Genomic DNA, 21,866 nt, shown 5'->3' with positions numbered 1-21,866 from the left:
ATGGCAAGGCATATTATGAGGATTTTCACGAAGATATCTGGTTCCGATGTGAATCCACCGACACGCAGTGGCATTGAATAGAATATAATATAAAAATGATTTTCTGCAGAAATAAATGTATGTACAAAATGTAAAAGCAGCGTAGCGTTTATAAAAATACCAGGAAATAACCGAACAGGAAATAAGCAACAGCATCTCTGTTGCTTATTTTAAAAGACCTTTAGTGACGTTTGTTCGCAAAATGTAATACGATTACTTGGTACTTTTATAAAATACATTGAGAACTAAACTTACGCCGCTAATTCATATTTTCAAAATTTAAAAGACTTTAAAGTAAACACAGCATAATATAATTTATATTTGATAATCTATGGCAAAACAGCACTATTTGGTATTGTTGTGTTCCGGTTTGAAGAATGAGGGAGACAGTGTAATTACAGGCACAATGGACATAACATCTTTGTTCCCAAGGTTGGTGGCGCATTGGCTATGTAAGCGATGATTAACATTTCACACAATGCCAATGTCTATGAGCATTGGTGACCACTTACCATCAGGTGGCTCATATACTAGTGCGCCTTACTATTCTATAAAAAAAATCTCAGATTTTTCCTCAGGTTGAGTTGTTTTCTAGTCTCGATCATAGGATCAATCAATCATAGACAAAAAAACACGTACGTAGTTTCTACTTTATTATCAATATGTTAATTCAGTGCTTCTATTATCAATATTAAATTATAACATAATAAGAATTTTTATATTAATACTTTTATATTATTTTAGCGACTCGTCCCGGCAGACACGCGATAACCATTATCCACATAAAACATTAATATCGTAATACATATAAATTAAATGGTTCACGCAGCACCATATCAGTGTAAAAAACTCCCAGTCGCCATAATTTCTTTCCGACATCTTCAAGATTGATCGGCATATTTCAGCCAATTTTTACAAAACCATAATGAATTGTAGATTTAAACCCTCCTCATGAAACACTCCGTCTATTGGTGTAAACCCTATGAAAATCCGTTCAGTATTTTTTTAGTCATATCGCGCTAGATAGGCAGAAGCGGCAAGTGACATTGTTTACCGTACTGATATGTTATAAAGCAGTAACAGTAACAGCCTGTTAATGTCCCACTTCTGGGCTAAGGCCTCCTCTCACTTTTGAGAAGAAGGATTTGGAGCTGATTCCACCACGCTGCTTCAATGCGGATTGGTAGAATACACCTGTGACAGAATTTCAATGAAATTAGACACATACAGGTTTCCTCACGATGTTTTCCTTCATCGTCTATCACGAGATGTATTATAATCACAATTCAGCATATGAAAATTCAATGGTGCTTGCCCGGGCTTGAACCCATGATCGTCGGTTAAGATTCACGCGTTCAAACCACTAGGTTATCTCGGCGTAAAGGCATCTCGGCGTAAATAAAGCATTAAAAATAATTTACTGATTAAGGTTATATAACATCCTTGTACGACCTATCGAGGCCGAGCGGAATTTAAAGCGAAAAGTTACATATAATAATATCACACTTCTTTGACTACAGCTGGCATTGATCTTAAGCTTTGAATAAACATTTTTGAATTTCGAATGCCTGGAAATTTAAAAAAAATATTTTAAATATTTTAATCGTTTAAGCATTTTATTTATGTATGTGTATTTCTTTCTAGATCTATGCCATGGTGTGCGTGATATCGCAGTTTCAAGAATATCTGGACGGGAGAGGCACCGCTGCCTTCGACTACTCAGATAGAGTAAGTTATTATAAAAACGATCAACTTTTATTATAAAACCAAAAGTATACATACTCAAATATATTATCAAAATTTGATCAAAAATATACCATATTTATTTATATCACTTCGACTTTAAAATTATTAAAATATTTCACAAGAAAAAGATAAGGATGAAGCCAACGGTACCGGTTTTATATTTGCTACAAAATCTCTTAAATAATTTGAAAGAATACAAAAAAAAACATTCATATGTTATTCTAATAGATCTTCATACGCGTCTGTCTCTTTTATATGCATAAGCTTTCAAAGAGATAGCTATTATTATCTTGTAAAATTACATTAGTGCAAAAATTGTTTATAACAAAATCGGCCCGAATAATTGGAAATATTTAATTTAGTTATTTTTTATATGAAAGCGAATTAAAGCAATAAAGTATTTCTAATCAAACTTTCGTTCAAAGATAGCGTAACTTTAAACAACACTCTGAATACTTAACAATTTGATTTCAATGAAAACTTGAGAAGTACGTCGGTAGATCAAAGGGTAATATGTAATTAAGCCCAACAAGCGTACATGATATTAATTACAAGGCACCCGTCTTGTGCCCAAAACCAACTACTTCTATTAATAGCTCTCACATTTATTTTAGTGTTTAGTTTTGACATCAGACAAGATTTTATTACAAAATTCTAGAAAATTCCTATTTCTAATGAAAACAGTGAGAACGGTTTCCCGTTTATTTATTCTGTTGGTTTTGTTTGAAATATTAGCAAAATAGCAAAATATTGGTCAATGTCAGCTTAAATATTCGCCATGTAAACGAAATATGTTTTTGTTATTTGCTATATTGAAACAAATACAGCAAATATCATATAATATAAGAAAAAGTCGTCTACAATCTCGGGAAGTTAATGCAAATACGTTAACAAGCTACCGATTGAATTGCTGCTATAACTGAAAATATTTGTGACGTCACTGCATCAACAGCTCTGGTATTTGTTTACATTTGTATTTGGTAGAAGAAAAACTGCCGTTACATGGCTATTGTTCATATAAAATCTGACTTTATTTCAATATAAATAGGAGTAGTAATATTTTGATTGATTTTGAGTATAAATTTCACCGTTGATTGGTAGGACTTTGTACAGATTCTTCAGTCTTAGTGGGTTATTGTTTAATACGACACTGTACTTTAAAGTGCTGTTATGTATATACTAAGAACTGTAAATGAACTACAGTTTTTTGTAATATACTAATTCACGCTAGTGATTTACACCATTTATAAAATGTAGCTTTTTTAGATAATTTAATACAGATAACTACACACCCACCCATCAGATATTCTACCGCAAAACAACAATACTTGATATTGTTGTGTTCCGGTTTGAAGGGTGAGTGAGCCAGTGTAATTACAGGCACAAGGGACATAAAATCTTAGTTCCCAAGGTTGGTGGCGCATTGGCTATGTGAGCGATGGTTGACATTTCTTACAATGCCAATATCTAAGGCCGTTTGGTGACCACTTACTATCAGGTGGCCCATATGCTCGTCCACCTTCCTATTCTATAAAAAAAAACATAAATAAATAGTTTTAAAATTTTAGTTTAAAATTTAAATACAGCTCAGATACAATTACACATTGCGTTAAGACTGTGCAGTTGCTAACTACATTATCATAGTCAGGCTAGCTCAATTCTCTCACTTTCCTATAAACAGAATCATACTATTTATAAATGATAGTAATATCGATTATATTAAAATTTTCATCAAATTACTTTATTAAGTTAGAAAGCCGTGTACCAAATTTATTTATCATAGATATTATGAAAGCAAGAATTCCTTTGATCACAAATTTGTTTTTATATCATATACAATGATAAAGATATTTAAGGATTCTTTGCCTTTTGATAAGTTATAAAACAAAATTTTATAAGCTCGATGGTAAATGATTGATGATGGGAATTAATTAATATTAAATATTTCTAATATCGTCTTTGAACCATCAACAACACCACGGAAATCAAGATATAAATTTTACTTGAACCAGTTCTTATACTGGCTTTTTTCAAATCGTTGTAGTGTAAGTTTTACCTACCCACATAGACATGTACAAAGTCCAACTTGCTTGTATATGTTTGTCTGTAAATTAAACCACAGGTATAAAAGATTCATATTCATGCACAGATCATTATAAAAGCCTTATAAATAAAATAAGAAAAACTATCGATCGAAATAGCTTAATCGGCTTAACATTTGTATCAAATAAACTGTATTGCCGTATTATTCGTTAAGCATCAGTTCATTATATCTCATGGATTAACCGGCAAGAGATTATATGTCCAAAATATTGAGGGACGAAGTGAAGCTTAAGCTACGGTCATACATGTGTAATGTAGCGATTACGAAATATTCTTTTTATATGTTTTTATCTACAGCGACTGTAAAAACACCATAAAATCATCCCAAAAAGAACAACCAGAAAAAAGAACGATAAAATTGTACAGATATTAATACCCTGATGAATACAATTGAGATTTATTCCAAGTTTTTCCAAATCGTTTCGTTCCACATAATCAGAATTATCATCAATTGAACCGCATGACTTTCCGAAAAAGGCTATTTCACCACAATGTCATTAAAATTGCTAGCCATCTAACAATACGACCCTGGCCAGTGTCAGTCATCAGCTCCCCAGCCTATTGATGGCTGACATGTTAATCAATCAACTTTATACTTCAGCGTAATGGCCGTGTCGTTTCGCCCATATAATGGATTAGCGGTCGAGGTCACAGAATCTAGGCCTAAACCAAATCTATATTACTGGTAGAGGTAATTTTATTCCATCGATAGCATAATTATCAAAGGCTTGAACGGCTTGAGATAACTTGTAGCTGTCATATTGAAAGTTTTGAATAACTTATTTATGATACTTGGCTTGAAACTATCATAATAATTATTATATAATATATATATTGAATAATTGAAGGATATAATATTTCTTAAAGTTCATGATTTTTATAATGTCTTATTAAAAACTGATTTCGCTTTCACGAGAATTTTGCTTAAATTTTATATAATATAGATATAATTTGAGTAAATAGTTATCAAAAAATAAATTAACCACGCTATCATATTCTTTTTAAAAACCATATTTATATATTTTTTTAAATAATTATATTATTTTAAATTTAATTTCATTCATTTATATTTACGCTAAAGTTTACTACTCAACACAATTATTTGTAGCTTGCGGTTGTGCAGTACACAGCTACCGCACAACACACCACTACCACCAGCTCAGCACCAAGTGGACGTCGCCGCTCAGCACCCAGACCTTTGCCCAGCCGATGTGACCCCGAAGATTTCTCCGAAGCCCCCAGTCGCGCCATTAGTAAGCTATTACAGATCCTTTATACTTCTAATAATCATTTTAACATTACGCGAAATTCGAGCTATTACATCATTTTATAGTAAGCAACATCATGAAGAAACTCATACATTTTATAGAACTTCTAAAACGACAACAGTAATGGTAATTAAAACAGTGAAGTATCGACTTCATTATTTGATATACAAACGTTTCACCGTAGTTTAAAAATTGGTACTTTTTTCATATTCTTGCACAATAGAATAGGCAATGACTGTTTGTAAAATACTTGATTTTTAATAATGGACAAGCAGATGGCGAGCGCTAAATTCAAGATAGATTTTCTGATTACAACTCTCCAATGTTTAAAAATAAACGCAAGAACCAGTCTTTTTTAAGTTTCCTACTGCTAGATAGGACACTGGACACTTTCATTCATTATGCACCATTCTAACTGCTTTTAGTTGTTCAAGAAAAATTGCTTTAACATTAAAAAAAGTTCTAAAGATGTAGAATCTTTCTTCCATTTCTATAAATGGTTTCAAGTTCTAATTGGTTTATACCGTTAGATGTAACAAATACACAAACGTCCAACAACAAAAACAACCAATATACGTACGTCACGTTTTTGCACATAATTCTATTTTATTAAATTATTAATCACGCTTCAATTCACGCTTGTCACGTCCTAGTCTATGTATACGGGTTCATTTGTTACAGTTCGGCATTACAAAAATATTATAAGCATAGATGTATTTAGCTATCAATACAGTACTTTAACAGTAACAGCCTATTAATGTCCCACTGCTGGGCTAAGGCCTCCTCTCTCTTTTAAGGAGAAGATTTGGAGCTTATTCCACCACGATGCTCCAATGCGGGCAGAATTTCAATGAAATCAGACACATGTAGGTCTCCTTACGATGTTTTCCTTCACCGTCGAGCATGAGATGAATTATATACACAAATTAAGAACATGAAAATTCAGTGGTGCTTGCCCGGGTTTGAACCTACGATTACAATCATCGGTTAAGATTCACGCATTCTAACCACTAGGCCATCTCGGCAAAGCTATCAATAATGACAAATAAATAACTTAATATGTAGTCGATTCTAAAATGAAAGTAAATATATTTATCAGAAATATATAATAACTTCTTTCCGCTCATTGCTTCGCTTGCGTGTAGATGGCTGTTGTTAAGTAGCCTATGTATTAAGCATTAGTGTAGCTATATATTATCTTTAATTCAATTTTCATTCCAATCTATCCAACTATGTTCGCGTGATCGAGTAACTCAAAAATACAAACTTTTACATTTATCATATTGGTAGGATAGTAACTATAAATTTCGGAAACATAACATAATAAACTGTGATTGTTTTATTCGCTGAATAACACTGCGTGTTTACGTTTCAAATGTTAATTGAACAGATAACATCTTGATTAATGATTTTAATTACATAAAAAAAAGTTGAAAAGTTAGCCAAATAATTGATAATTCAACTTATGAGACAAAACAAGCAATTATTCAGATTTTAACTTTAACATAACTATGAAGAATCAACTGCTTAATCCAGCTCAGTATTAATTTTTCAGAAAAACACAACGTTGAACTTCATTATGTATAGAGCAATAAATTATGTATAGATAGAATAAAAAATGTATTCTACGTTACCTTTAATTTTGTTTACGAGCTCCCTTTCATTGATATACAACTTTGAGCTTCTATCACACTGAAGTATTTTCATCGCACGCGGTTTTATCTGAAAAGCAAAAAAACTTTTACGCAAGTATATTAAACTTGCAAATAATTACCCAGTTGTAGGGCTTTGTGCAGTAATACTTAGTATTATCGTGTCCCGTTTTGAAGGATGAGTGGGCCAGTGTAACAGGCACAAGGGATATAACATCTTAGTTCCCAAGATTGGTGCCGCATTGCCGATACAGCGTTAATGTCTATGGGCGATGGTGACCATTTACCATCAGGTGGCGTATTTGATCATTCTCCCGCCTATTTTATACAAAAGACAACATCATAGTAATTAGTTTATAATAATATTTACGAATAATGCGTTCTTGTTCGATAAAAAATAACATAATATTTCCTAAGATTAACAAAAATGAAAAATATATTGTTTTGATTGACCTACCTTTTACTGTTATAAAGTAAAAAATTAAAGCGCTTGCGAATCCCATATTCATAGAAGAGTTGAAACATTTTTGCGTCAGATTTTTTTTTCAAACGATACATATCTGATGTCAGCTTCAATTTCGATCTTGAAATTTAATTAATTTTTAGTTATATTAGAATATTGCGTCAGCTATACGGTAGTGTAAAAAGGGGCTTAGAAATATTTTATGCGCTAACCCAATTCGTATGTACCGTAGACAGAGAAACTAATAGACTCAATGACGACTTCCGTCTCAATTACACACGAAAGAGAACGAAAATTACGTTACAAATGGTTTAGACAGAGATAGAATTACAAATCTTTTGTCCCTTATCGCGTAACTAGTTTTGGTGTTTGTTTCGCTACTCAAGTAGTGAAACAAACTTGACAGTTGGTTCGTTCATTGTGTTTTTTGTTCAAATTTCGCTTATTTTTATGTTAGAAAACGATTCTAATCCAGTGAAAAGGCTGATAAACAATCCTGATATAATATCTAAGGTTATACAATGGTGCATTGTCGTATTATTTCATGTTAAAAAGATAGCAAGAAAAAAATTGCCGGCGTGTGTTTTCACGCCTAAGTACGACTATTTTATCCCTAAATATAGTTTCTCAGTGATATTTATTTATGCCATAGCATGACGGAACCTTACATTGCATCCTGAAGATAACAGGATTTTCCAGTTTTATCATTCATAACCTATAATTATTTATCATGTAAGTGTTGCCAGCGTCAGCTAAAAAAATGTCCCGATTTTCGATAAAAATATCGACTCGTCGACAATGTAAACAAATAAATACGGAGTCCAATAATAACCTAAAGTGCTTCTTTATATGTAAATAAATTATATTAATTTATTCGTTCTCCTATTTATAATTTCCTAACGACAACATTATTTAACATTCTTCATGAATTTATAATATTATTAGATTCCGAGTTTAGAGGTTAACATAGAAATATATGTGGCAACCATTCTTTATTAACGATTTAATTGAGTGTTTTAGATTTCAACGTCTGAGGAGAATGCTAATCCACTACCATATAAAGATGCTGAAGTACTATTGATAACGAAAACAAAAACAAACGGTTTTTGGGTGTAGTTGGAAAACAAAATAATATTTTAATTAAAAAAATGTATAATAAATATTAAAAAGTAAAATTTAATAACCTTATTTTGTTTTCATGAAATTCTGAAAAATATTTATATCTCAAAACAGGGAATACAGTTACTATGGCAACATTATACGCACACATTGACAAACTATCTCAATCGCGGTTTGACGGCCCCTTAGTCTATTCGAGCCGAGATGGCCCAGTGGTAAGAACGCGTGAATCTTAACCGATGATCATGGGTTCAAACCCGGGCAAGCACCACTGAATTTTCATGTGCTTCATTTGTGATTAAATTCATCTAATGCTTTACGGTGAAGGAAAACATCGTGAGGAAACCTGCATGTGTTTAATTTCACTGAAATTCTGCCACATGTGTATTCCACCAACTCGCATTGGAGCAGCGTGGTGTAATAAGCTCCAAAACTCCTCAAAAAGAGGAGAGGAGGCCTTTAGCCCAGCAGTGGCACATTCAGAGGCTGTTACGGGATAGACTATTTGTTTCTCGGTCTACGGTATGTACTCATGCGAAATGAAACACTTACGCAACCTAACATGTTGGTGAATAAGATATTTAAATTATACATTCATATCAATTACATAATTATTTTGCATTATTTTAAAGTAAAGTAACAAGCCCTAAATGCCCTACTGTTGGGCTGAGGCCTTCTCTCCGTTTGAAGAGGAGATTTGGAGTTAATTCTACTTCCTCAAATATGGATGGCATTTAAAAGTTTTAATTTTTCATACAACATGCATGAGTCAAAAATGCACCCTGACACTGTATAGTCAGGGTACACAAATTAACCATATGAAAATTGACATGACTTGAATCCACAAGAGATTTTGTTTTGATTGTTAAGATTCAGGTGTTCTAATCATCGCAGATTTTTTATTTATTTCTATATTATCAAAACCATACAAAATTAAAGATTAAATGATTATTATTATCTAATTACTTTGTCCAAAATAAACTCCATATAGAATTATTCTTTCAAACATTTTTCCAGTATATTGTAACATTAATACGGATCTGATATGTTACAGATCCCAACATAGATTGCAATTTTATTTTGTTATTCCCTACAGACAAATGATACAATACATCGTTGATCTTATATTGATTTATATAAGATAAAAATATTTTTATAATTGAATGTGGTTGGTTTTTTAAGAAATACAAGCATTCGAATTTTTCTATTCATGTTTTTTGAATAGAGAATTTAATTTGTTTTATATATGTAACTATCGAAAGCTAGTCTAACGAATCACGGGTCTATTCACTCAAGTAACTTATTATTTGCAATACTATTTTTTATTACACAGTCTATTGTGCGAGCTCTCATTCAGTAACGAAGAATGCAATTATAATGATGATGACGAAAATCGGTAACGAGGCAGTTTTGGCAACGGTGGCCTTGCTTATCATAGTACTTAAGTGTGTAGGCAAACACGGGTGCACTCCCCATTCAATAACTATCATAATTCGATGGGACGGCATTCTGACACCACTGAAGAGAGTGCAAGCGCAGTATAAAATATTGTTTATCATTTGTAAATATTGACTCAGAAAACACTTCCAAACATCGAGCTGCCATTGTTTTATCTGGTTCGAAATACCCATTAACAACGGGCCGAACCCGGAGCCTGAACACAGGACCTTGAGAGAAGCCTTACAAGCTAGCTGTTAGACTATATAGACAACATATATAGCTTCACAAGCACAAAAAAAAGAAGATGTGAATGATCGTTATTTATGATTGTCGTGATGTTCCATAAAGCACTCAACTTAAAACCAATCAGAGCCGAGTGAAAGAGATAGCATTTACGTACGTCATAAATGTCGTGTATTTATTTATAAGAAATGGTTGACGACGTGAAATCACTTAAGACTTTTTAGTTCCGACATAAATTCTGCTATTTCTTTATATTGAAATAATATAAAAACGATGACTATCAAAAAGTTTGGGTCTGATCTTATTGAAACAAGTTATGACTAGTTGACAACGGCTGATATGAGAGGAGAGGAGCAAGTTTTAGGTATACAAACAAAATAATAAACAGACTCACGTTCGCATTTATAATATCAGTTCGGATTACTTAACTTACTATATAATGTTGAGTTTTTATCTCACTGATAAAATAAAGCAACAATTATGTTTTCCATTTCTCAGGCCCTTTTTTAACAAGACTCGATTTTAGCAACTGAATAGTGACCCACATCATTTAGTTAACCGGAGTAAATAAGACTGTCAAAATGACCTGTCACGACCCTTCCATTGTGTTCCTTGAACAAATACGTCAAATTAATGTCTGATCGTTTTTATTTGCTCGAACTGGTGCTCGTAATGGTTAGTGTTTTTTTTTTACTAAAATAAAATGAGTGATAGTGCTGTTTTGTTTTAACAAAAATAATATAAAGTCATTATCATTGATATTGTCTTTATCAAGATTGCCTCATTGGTCTAGTGGCTAGATGTAAGGCCGCAGACCAGAGGTTCTGGGTTCAATTCCCAGGTCGGACCAATAAAAAAGTTATTGGGTTTTTCTCTCAAAATTCTCAGTAGCATTCCATAGTCTGAAAGTTGGAAGTGTGTACACTCCCGTGCCTCGGATAGCAGGTAAAGCCGTTGGTCCTCCGCCTGATCTTTCCGGTCGTGTTGGATTGCCGTCCCGTCGGATTATGAGAGTGAGGGTAGAGAGAGTGAACCTGTGTTTGCGCACTTGTGCACTTATAATCCCTGCCTGTAGTACCTCCTGCGTAGTTGGCTAATCTCTCTTGAGATTGGCCGCCGTGGCCGAAATCCGGTCTGGAGGATATCATTATAAAGACATTCATAGTATATTGTATGGTAGTTACGTTAAAATTGTAGGTTATTATCTATCGTTAAAAAAAGATACCAAAAAGCTTTATTTACTCTTACACAATAATAAAGATATAAAATAATACTTCTCAAAACACACACACATACAATACGTCTGTGTATACAAAACAAACTTAAAAAAAAGTATATATTTTTTTGACGTCCAAAATGTAACCACACAAAGATAGATTGATAACCGTCATTAACAATAAGGCGCTCAATAATTAATCCTTATTTCGACTAAATTAAATTAATATCGAGTATGGTTAAGCATGTCAGTATTTTTTTATAGAATCTATCAGCAAATACTCTCAACATACTGTAGGGACTGACACAAATCTTGCGCATCAAAGATGAGCACCGTTTCCGCATAGTACCGTAGCAGTGGTCTACACGGCGAACGTAACACGTGCTACGGAATTGAAACAGACCCAACAGAACTTTACAAGCATTATTACCCATACTTGTCCAAAATTTACACGCGGTGAGTTATATTATCCTATTTGGTTCAATGTATTAACGCAATTTAACGTTAAAATAGTTAAATAGTCCACTGTCTAGTTGCGGTTATTATTTCAAAGTTACGCCACTTCGCGAGTGATTTATTACACAAAGATCTCCCAGGATTATCCGAGCCGTTAACAATGATTGACGATCGACTGACTATGAGTTAGTATTTTTAAATTTTAAGAATAAAATAATTTTTAAATAACATTAACTTTTTTAAATATGTGTAAAAAGGGTGTACGTATAATTTTATTGGATGATTAGTAGAAGACTTGGTATACTGACCGTCAAACATATTATATTATACACATTTCTGTTCCACTCCCGTAGGCCGTATCGTGATGTTAAATAACCTATAACCTTAATTGGGATATCAAATGCGATTAATCAAATTCGACTGGTAGTTTCAGATATGCGTTAAAACGGAAATCTTCAGCTCTATTATATTATGCATAGATAATAAATAAACAAGTAATATTATTCTATATCATATGATATAGAACAACACTTACTCCACACTTTTTTGTCATATACATATATATGGAGTAAGTGTTTGTTGATTTTCAAGCATTATTTTATAGTTTTAAACTGTATTACATAATCAACATATCTAATTAGTTGATCTAGTGACTACCTAATATAAGGCTTTAGATTTCGAGGTCCTAGATTCAAAACCAATAAAATGTATTCCTATTTTCGATCAAGATTTTGTCAGTAATAGATGAAGTTTTAAAGCTAGCAGAGTTTAAGCTCACTTTATGATTGTTGTTGTTGATATAATGATTTCAAAGTTCATTCATCATCAGTTCTTCCATGTAAAGTAATAAAATAACATACTGTAAAAGCTCTACTGTTGTACATAATAAAAAAATTATAATTATTTGTAAGAAATTAATTCTAAAATTTCAGAGATAAGAACTCTTCTTTTAAAACATTTCCTAAGACCTTGAAATATTCAATATTTAATATTTTCAAACTTTTCCAGAGCGGATATATTTTTTAAACTAAACAAATTTCCCGAGCGTATTCAAAAACGAGTGTTTTGTATATAAGGATTTCAATCCCCGTTTCCATGCACCCGTTGATAGATTTTCGGAAATCCAATTTTAAGTTATTGTCTTTTTAGCATAAGGCAACGACCACGGCAAGTTTTAATTTTGGACAATTTAAACACTCCTCTTGCTTCTACACCTGCAAAGTTATCAATATTAATATTCAAATATCTAGAACTTATAACCAAAATTTAAATAACATTGACAATACTGTTGGTAGGGCTTTGTGCAAGCCCGTCTGGTAGGTACCGACTACTCATCAGATATTCTACCACAAAACAGCAGTACTTGTTATTGTTATGTTCCGGTTTGAAGGTTAAGTGAGCCAATGTAACTACAGGCACAAGGAAAATAACATCTCAGTTTCCAAGATTGGTGGTGCATTAGTGATGTAAGGAATTGTTATTATTTCTAACATCGCCAATCTCTATGTGCTGTGGTGACCATTTCACTCACAGACCATCAGGTGTCCCATTTGCTCGTCGGTTGTCTGTAACACAAAAAAGTGTGAGCGTTACATGTATAAACTTGACGTCTACTTGTAACGATATATCTGCAACCTAAAGCATTATTGTTATACATTTAGTATATTAAATGCGTTGGTTATTAAATATAGTGATTTATATGGACTTCATGTCAGACTTTTAATGGACTATTATTCGGCCTAATTACACTGTCACTCTTTATACTCACCCATAAGTTTAAGACCGGGGTAGCATAACAGAATATCATATAAACATATTAAATGTTTAGTTTCTAATAAATAAGCGAGATTGTATAATTATTAATATTATAATGCGAAAGTAAGTTGTTTGTTTGATACGCTTATGTCTTAACTACTAAAATCGTTTGAGTCATAAAATTTTGGACTCACTTTGTCAGAGGTGCGGAAAAGTATATTGGCATTGTAAGAAATGTCAAACATCGCTCAAATCGCCAATGCGCCACCAAACCTGGGGACTAAAATGTTATGTCCCTTGTGCCTGTAATTCAATGGCTCACTCACCCTTCAAACCGGAACGCAACAATACTAAGTATTGCTGCTTAGTGGCAGAATATTTGATGACCCACACATCAAATATTCTGCCACCCAAACAGGCCTGCACAAAGTCCTACTACCAGGTCATTTTTTATTTTTCCAAGATTTAACTAAAACTACTTATGCCAAACCACCAAAAAGACAGAAACCCTATTTACAGTATTCGATTAATAATATAACATTATTTGTAATTAACAATCCAACTGCTTGAAATCTAATTTTGATGTAATCAACAATTGATTTTTTGATTAATTTGCGATACATTTATGGACAATACATCACAATGAGCATTGTCAGTTAACCCTTGATTTCGTAATTACGCAAAATAAAACATTTGAAACAATTTTGTGAGAAAAAAATGATTCAAGATCGGTGAAAGTTAAAGACACATTTGGGATATGTATGAAAATGTATGAGTTTCTGGTTAAAAAAAGTTTATCTGTTATTGTTGAACACAACTGGTAATACTTCTATTGTCGACATCGATTGCACTATAAAAATATTTTCGGTAGAATCATTGCAAAATATTTTTTCGACAATCGAAAAGCAAGTGTGTTCGGGCTAATATTATAAATGCGAAAGAAATTCTGTCTACCCGCTTATACTTAACCACGACGAAATAACTGAATGAATTCCAATTAATTAAATATTATATAAAGTTAGCCCGGGGACCTGTGTAAGGTAATTGGCATAAACATCGGGAACAATATATTATTATTGTTATGGGAACAATTAGCAACGTCACATTGAGCCTTGAAATTTAGTTGACCTTCGTATTGTTAGTGGTGGATCGCATTTAAAAAGGATTTTAGGACATTTTAACGATAGACATATAGATACTGAGATTATGGGTCTTTGACCAAAATTTTAATTCAAACTCAGAGCATCGGCATATTATTTACAAGATAGTCACTAGAGTGATGAGATATACATTAAGAATATCAATGACGAATGATGTTTTATTTCTATTTATTTCTCCCTTATCTTTCGTAAAATATTTCCTAATCCCCAACGTTTCATAAGCATTGTCCATATAGAAAATAAGTAAATATCAACTCAGATAGAGTCTTCAATTCAAATTGATGTAGAAATGGCCAAGGAACCATAATAATAACCTAAATCGGACAAACGACGCAACTAATTTACGTCTAACTAAGACGTAAATTTATTTTATGTTTAATAATTATTAAAATTAAAAAATATTTGAGGCATGTTCATTCATCTGTATTAATATACGAGGAGACGTTTTTTTTAGAATGCCGAACAGAAAAAACTATTAATCACAGACATAAAATATATTCAAAAAATATAACGCGTTTCGGAAACGATTTTGGTGTATAATAAGTTGCGCTTCGCAGTTTAACTCGCTTTAAATTTAGACTACTGACGTGATAAACGTGAAAAACCATTTCCTTGTTAATTAAAAATTGGCATTGCGTTCCTGATAATACAGTTTTCGGTGATTGCTTTTTACGGATCCGACAACACTTCTCATGTTAAAGTCTATTATAGTGGTTACACTCTTAGTGCGAATGTATTTCACGATTGGTATTATGTACCTCGGTTATGGGCAGCTTATAAGACCGCAAGATTCCAGAAACAGGTCCAAACCCAGTTGGACGGCAAATAGAAAGTTCATGAGTATTTCTGGAAATAAATTATCAGAAGGAATTTGCCAATGCTTAAATGTCTGGCGCCTGAAATAGTAATTATTATCTCTATTTTATTAGCAAATAAGATTGATACGATGATTATGTCATTTCTAATATTATCTTAATCCTATGGTACAAATATTTGATGCTACGTAAATAGTCAATACAGTGTCATAGCAATATTCGCTACGCCTAAAGGCAAAGTAAATAAAGCGTACGTCTAGAGTAATCAAAGGATATCGATATTGAGTCAAATATTCCTTAAAGTAATATTGATTAAATAAGCAAGAGAACGCTTTGCGGTTTTTTCGAAAGCACTGAAACGAACGGAACAAAATTAACGGATGGTTGTATATTTACACGTGAATGAACGTTGATCGATTTCAACGAATAATAATCGACTAAATTTTACATTTTTAAATGTATAATTATTTAATATGAGATAATGCAATTGTTAATATTAAAAATAAACGATCTCATATGGACTTATTTTGCTTTTCAACCGATGATTATTTATTAGACAAAGGCATTAACTCTTATTGAATTATAGCCTTACAACATATTAGCCTTTTTTATATATGTATGTATGTATAGGTACGCGGACGAGCATATGGGCCACCTGATGGTAAGTGGTCACCAATGCTCATATACATTGGCATTGTAAGAAATGTTAACCATCGCTTACATCACCAATGCGCCACCAACCCTGGGAACTAAGATGTAATGTCCGTTGTGAATGTACTTACACAAGCTCAGTCCCTCTTTCAAACCGGAATACAACAATACCAAGAACTGCTAGGGAATACCATATACCAAGTTTTGCGATAGAATGTCTGATGATTGGGTGGTACCTACCCAGTCGAGCTTGCACAAAGCCCTACCGGTCATAGTAAAAAAAATTAATTACAAAAATACTATAAAGCTGTCTATTTTCCCTTTCGTTCCATTGCTATTAGGGGAGAATAAAATACAGCCTATTCACTTTTTTAACATAGACACAGACACGAATAATTAGTATAACCTTTAAAAGTGTTCGAATTGTAACAATTTTTCGTATAAATGATTGTAAATTTTAACAATATACTGTAATAATATATATTCAGTAATATGTATTATTATGTTAGAATATTTTTAAGAGTATTTTCGATTAAAGAAAGTTTTTGAGCAATGAATAAATTTGTGTTCGTTGTTCTGATTACAACTTGGTTAATCTGAAAAGTTATCAGACGAATGATGAAAGATGGAAAAACGGAGTTGAAAATAAAATAACGAGCCCGTATGTGATGACTGTAAAGAGTAATCAAGTTAATTGTCTTAATAAGAAAATACGACTCAAGTCTTTCACCATAAATTCTTGGTATTACAAATTTTCTCCCCAACGAAACATATATCTTAAGTTACTTAGAAAGGCCAAACAGTATATGACAAATTGCCAGAATCTTATTAAATTAAACTATTTACTATGTATTAAGATGCTATTCTTAATGAAATATTAGACATATAAAGATGCATAGTATAGCATTGTCTTATTAGTTACTTACCATGTTGTGTGATTTCATACGGCGCACCCACAATTTGTCATCATAATTACCGATATCGTGGTCAGCATTGGCTAAGGTTCTCCTTTAAAGCGGAGATGGCTTTTGATTAGTACTAGGGCATCTACAACCTGTCTTGTAAACTTTGTTTAGCGGGTGATTAGTTAAACATTTTTATGTTATAAGTAAGCGGGCAAATGGGCCATTTGATATACATGATCACCACCGCCCATATACATTGGTGATGAAAGAAATATTAACCATTTCTTACATCGCCAATATTGGGAACTAAGATTTCTTTGTATCTTTAGTTACACTATCTCACTCATCCTTCAAACCGGAACGCAATAATATTAAGTACTGCTGTTTGGCGATATAATATGTGATGAGTGGGTGGTACCTACACAAAAAGCTCTACGTATAATGGATTAAAGCCTTCTTATTTCTTAAAGTTACTTGTACATTTAATGTAATACTATTTTGTTAATAATAATGACTAACACGTGGTATTATCTTCCTAGCATCCGTCCTCTCGAAACCGAGCCGATCTGCTATTAAGAAGCATGTCCAGTTTCCCGATGAAAGTTGCATAGAGGAAGCTAATGAGGCCCCGAATGGTGATGAAAAAGCAGGTAAAGTGAAAAGTACAATTTATAAACTGAAAAGTAAGACACACTACTTACATATATTTATACGATTAATAAAAAACTTATTCATGTTATTGTAATAACATGACACTTTGACACATTATACTAGTTTAAGCGCGTGGCTTCGCCCGCGTTTTTTTGGGTTGTAAAAAATGACTTCTATATAATATATAAAATTAATATGATTGTGTTATTGTAATAATAGATGTTACGTTATGCTATTTACCGCGTAACTGTGACTGCTCAAGAGTCCACTATTCTTACTTCTTGGTAGGGCTAAGTGCAAGCTCGACTGGGTAGGTATCGTCCACTCATTAGATATTCTACCGCAAGACACAGCAGTCCTTGGTATTGTTGTATTTCGGTTTTAAGGGTGAGTGAGCCAATGTAATTACAGGCACAAGGGACATAACATCTTAGTTTCCAAGTTTGATGGCGCATTTGACGTGTAAGCGATGGTTAAAAATACTTATCCGTGCAGTGACGGAGAAAGAATACATTTCATTGCCCCTCTCTTTCCCATGGGTGTCGTAAGAGGCGACTAAGGGGGAATGCCGGGGGAAACTGTATTGACCTGCCGGACAGGGAGACCTGAAGAAACGGCTGTTCCGCTGGCCGCCCATAGTACAGGGGCCCGAGCGTGCCTAACCAGCTCGCGAGGCTGCCCCACCAGGCCACGCATAATCTCGGGGTGGACCGTCGTGCCGGTTGGTGACCGGAAGGTGGGGTCCGGCGGCCACTTCCGGGGGGTTTCGGGGGCCCTTCCGTCCGGCGGATCAGTATATTTTCCCTTTTGGCAACCATTTGGGGAAACACGCCTCCATACTTTGCCTACCCCTATCGTGGCAACACGTCGCTCGCTTCACGTCTCTTTTCCTTATTTTCCGAAATGGTAGCGCAACTAAGAAATAACGGTCGTTCAGCGGTGCACACCCCCACCATACCCACGCTGTTTGAGGTCGAGTTCTCTAAGATCCGAGGACTCCACGCTAACCTCAACGCTGTCCACCACCATCTCGAGACAGGACGGCCAGCAATGTTGTTTCTCACGGAGACGCAAATACTCCGCCCTGCCGACACCAGCTACCTTAACTATCCCGGCTACATGCTTGAAGAATCTTTTAAAGCGAAAGCCGGAGTATGCTTGTTCGGCAGGGCGGATGTTTGTTTTCACCGATTGCGCTGCTTTTAGGACCCCTCCTTCTCCATGTTGGTGGTACGTGTGGACCTGGTTCGTCAGAGTCGAGTCTACGTGTGCCTCTACAGATCCCACAATGGTGACTTGGAGACAAGCCGATTATTTGACCATCTTCGTCGGGTGGCAGATGCTGCGCAAGAGCAGTTTCCTAACGCGGAATTGGTGTTATTGGGGGATTTTAATGCTCACTATGAATCATGGTTGAAATCCCTCAAAACTGACCATGCTGGAAGAACTGCTCATGCTTTTGCTCTCACACATGACTTGACCCAACTGGTTGATCAGCCCACCAGGATCCCAGACATTGATGGGCAAGCGCCTTCTCTACTGGATCTTCTGCTGACTTCTCACCCGGTGGAATATCAGGTTGTGGTTCAAGCTCCACTTGGTTCTTCGGATCACGGCCTTATATCTACCAAAGTGCCACAGGCCAAGCTGCCGCCATCAGCGGTATGCAAACGTCGCGTTTGGCACTATAAGTCGGCAGATTGGGACTGTATGCGCGATTACTATGCGTCTGTCCCTTGGAAGGAACGTTGCTTTAGTGGGAATGACCCGACAGCTAGTGCCGCTGCTGTTGCTGATGAGATCATGTTAGGAATGGAATACTACATTCCTAACTCAGATCTCATCAGTAGGGGTACGCGTAACCGTTGGTTCACTCGTGAATGTGCCGACGCTATATCATCTAAGCAGGCGGCATATCGCGCGTGGATCAACGGCTGCGTTAGCGGGGCATCTAACATTAACTCACTGAAAGCAAACTACAATAAAAATTCCAAATCTTGTAGGAAGGCATACACGAGAGCGGATGCAGAGCGCATTGTACAGATTGGTCATGACCTTATTTCGCATCCTAGGGGCTCCCGTAGCTTCTGGCGTCTGACCAAGTCTGTGCAAAACAATTTCTGCCAACCTTCCTGCCACCGCTCAGAAATCCGGACGGATCGCTAGCTCACAGTCCGCAGGAGAAAGCCGATCTCCTGGCTAAACTCTTTGCCGACAACTCCGTGATCGATAATTGTAGTGCGCTGCCACCAACAATACCTTCATGTGGCCACACGATGCCTGACATCAAAATCAGGCAACGTGATGTGCGTGCGGAGCTGCAATCACTTGATATACGGAAAGCTAGCGGTCCCGATGGAATACCAGCCATAGTGCTGAAGAAGTGCGCGGCGGAGCTGTATCCTGTGTTAACGCGCCTGTTCCAACTTTCTCTCTCTTCGGGATGTGTGCCGGAGGCTTGGAGAAGAGCTAATGTGCAAGCGGTTCCCAAAAAAGGGGATCGGTCTGACCCGGCAAATTATCGACCAATAGCTATCACCTCAGTACTTTGTAAGGTGATGGAACGGATTCTAAACAACCAACTGATCCATTACCTAGAAGATCACTGTCTAATTAATGATCGTCAGTACGGGTTTCGACCAAAACGGTTCACACTTGATCTCCTAGCGTACGTAACACACCTCTGGGGTGAAGCTATCGACAAGCATGGAGAATCGTTGGCTGTCAGCCTCGATATCTCCAAGGCTTTCAACAGGGTCTGTCACAGAAGTCTTCTCTCCAAGCTGCCGGCATATGGTCTGCCTGCTCAGCTATGCACCTGGATTGCCAGCTTCCTACACAAGCGTAGCCTTCGTGTTTTAGTAGATGGCTGCGCTTCACAATTCTATGTAGTGAATGCTGGGGTCCCCCAAGGATCTGTGCTATCTCCCACACTCTTTCTTTTGCATATCAATGATATGCTCTCTCTTGGAAACATACATTGCTATGCAGATGATAGTACTGTGCATGGTGGATACCACGGAGGCGCAGTGGCTGGGCGGGCGGAAACTGAGGAGAGGCGGGAGAATCTTGTCATTGAACTCGATAGGACGTTAGAGCTCATCGACAAATGGGGTTCTGATAATCTTGTTGAGTTTAATGCCAAGAAAACACAGGTATGCGCTCTCACAGCGAAAAAGTCACCATTTTCCCCTCTTCCCTCCCTCTGTGGCACACCGCTGATGATACAAAGCAAAATCGCCATGCTGGGGATGGACGTTCGCTGCGACCTTAGTCCATTACATCGAGGCTATTATAAAAACAGCTTCACGGAAACTCGGAGTTCTGAACAAGGTGCGACGTTTTTTCACGCCACAACAATTGTGCCTGTTATACAAAACACAGGTACGGTCTTGCGTTGAATATTGCTCGCACCTTTGGGATGGCTCCGCTAAGTACCTACTGGAGGTCTTGGACCGGTTGCAGCGACGAGCAGTACGCATTATTGGCGACGTAAAGGTCACAAACACCCTTGAACCTTTACAATTGCGTCGCGAGATAGCAGCACTGAGCGCTTTCTATCGACTGTATCACGGCGAGTGCTCTGAGGAATTATTCTCTCTAATTCCTGCTTCCCCCTTCCTTCTTAAGTCCATGCGAGCTGGTTCTCGATGTCACCGCCTAACTGTGACATCAATTCCATCGCGCACAAAGAAATTTGGCAACTCTTTTCTTTGTCGCACTACCAAAAAATGGAATTCCTTACCAGCTCACGTGTTCCCCTCCTCTTACAACCCGGGTTCCTTCAAACGAGGCGTGAAGAGGCATCTTGCGGGCCGGCAAGGCTGGGACGCATTCTTCCCGACTGTACTGGCCGTCGTCGCGCTTGGACTCTACTACCACTTACCATCAGGTGGAGTAGAGTCATTTGCCATCCCGGCGCACATAAAAAAAAAAAAACATTTCTGACAATGCCACTGTCTAGGGGCGTTGGTGACTACTATACCATCAGATGGCCCATATGCTCGTTCACCTACTTATACTATAAAAAAACCATGGGGACTCATTTTACGGTTGTATTACAAAGATTCAAGCGTTCAATCCGCAATATCCCGCACCCCTTTTTTTCCAATTGCTACTGTACAAGTGTGCAATGTAAAATTATTAAATAGTGTGATAAATGTCACTAAGAACGACCACTAATA

At 35.7% G+C, this 21,866-nt stretch overlaps 1 protein-coding gene across 6 annotated transcripts in view; it reads left to right on the top strand.

Annotated features, from left to right (window-relative positions):
• Positions 1-21,866, top strand: part of LOC126780516 (uncharacterized) — a 174,817-nt gene that overhangs the window by 144,092 nt on the left and 8,859 nt on the right. For all 6 annotated transcript variants that reach the window (XR_007670510.1, XR_007670511.1, XM_050505076.1 and 3 more), the window contains 3 exons: positions 1,684-1,767; positions 4,997-5,141; positions 17,571-17,681. Coding sequence is in view for 4 of the 6 variants with exons in the window: in XM_050505076.1 (XP_050361033.1) it covers positions 1,684-1,767; positions 4,997-5,141; positions 17,571-17,681 (340 nt within the window). In the remaining 2 variants the exon portion in view is untranslated. The remainder of the gene's footprint in view (positions 1-1,683; positions 1,768-4,996; positions 5,142-17,570; positions 17,682-21,866) is intronic.

Source organism: Nymphalis io, chromosome Z (genome assembly GCF_905147045.1).
Source record: "Nymphalis io chromosome Z, ilAglIoxx1.1, whole genome shotgun sequence".
Classification (NCBI taxonomy): Eukaryota; Metazoa; Arthropoda; class Insecta; order Lepidoptera; family Nymphalidae; genus Nymphalis; species Nymphalis io.
This window is presented reverse-complemented; position numbering and strand designations above follow the sequence as displayed.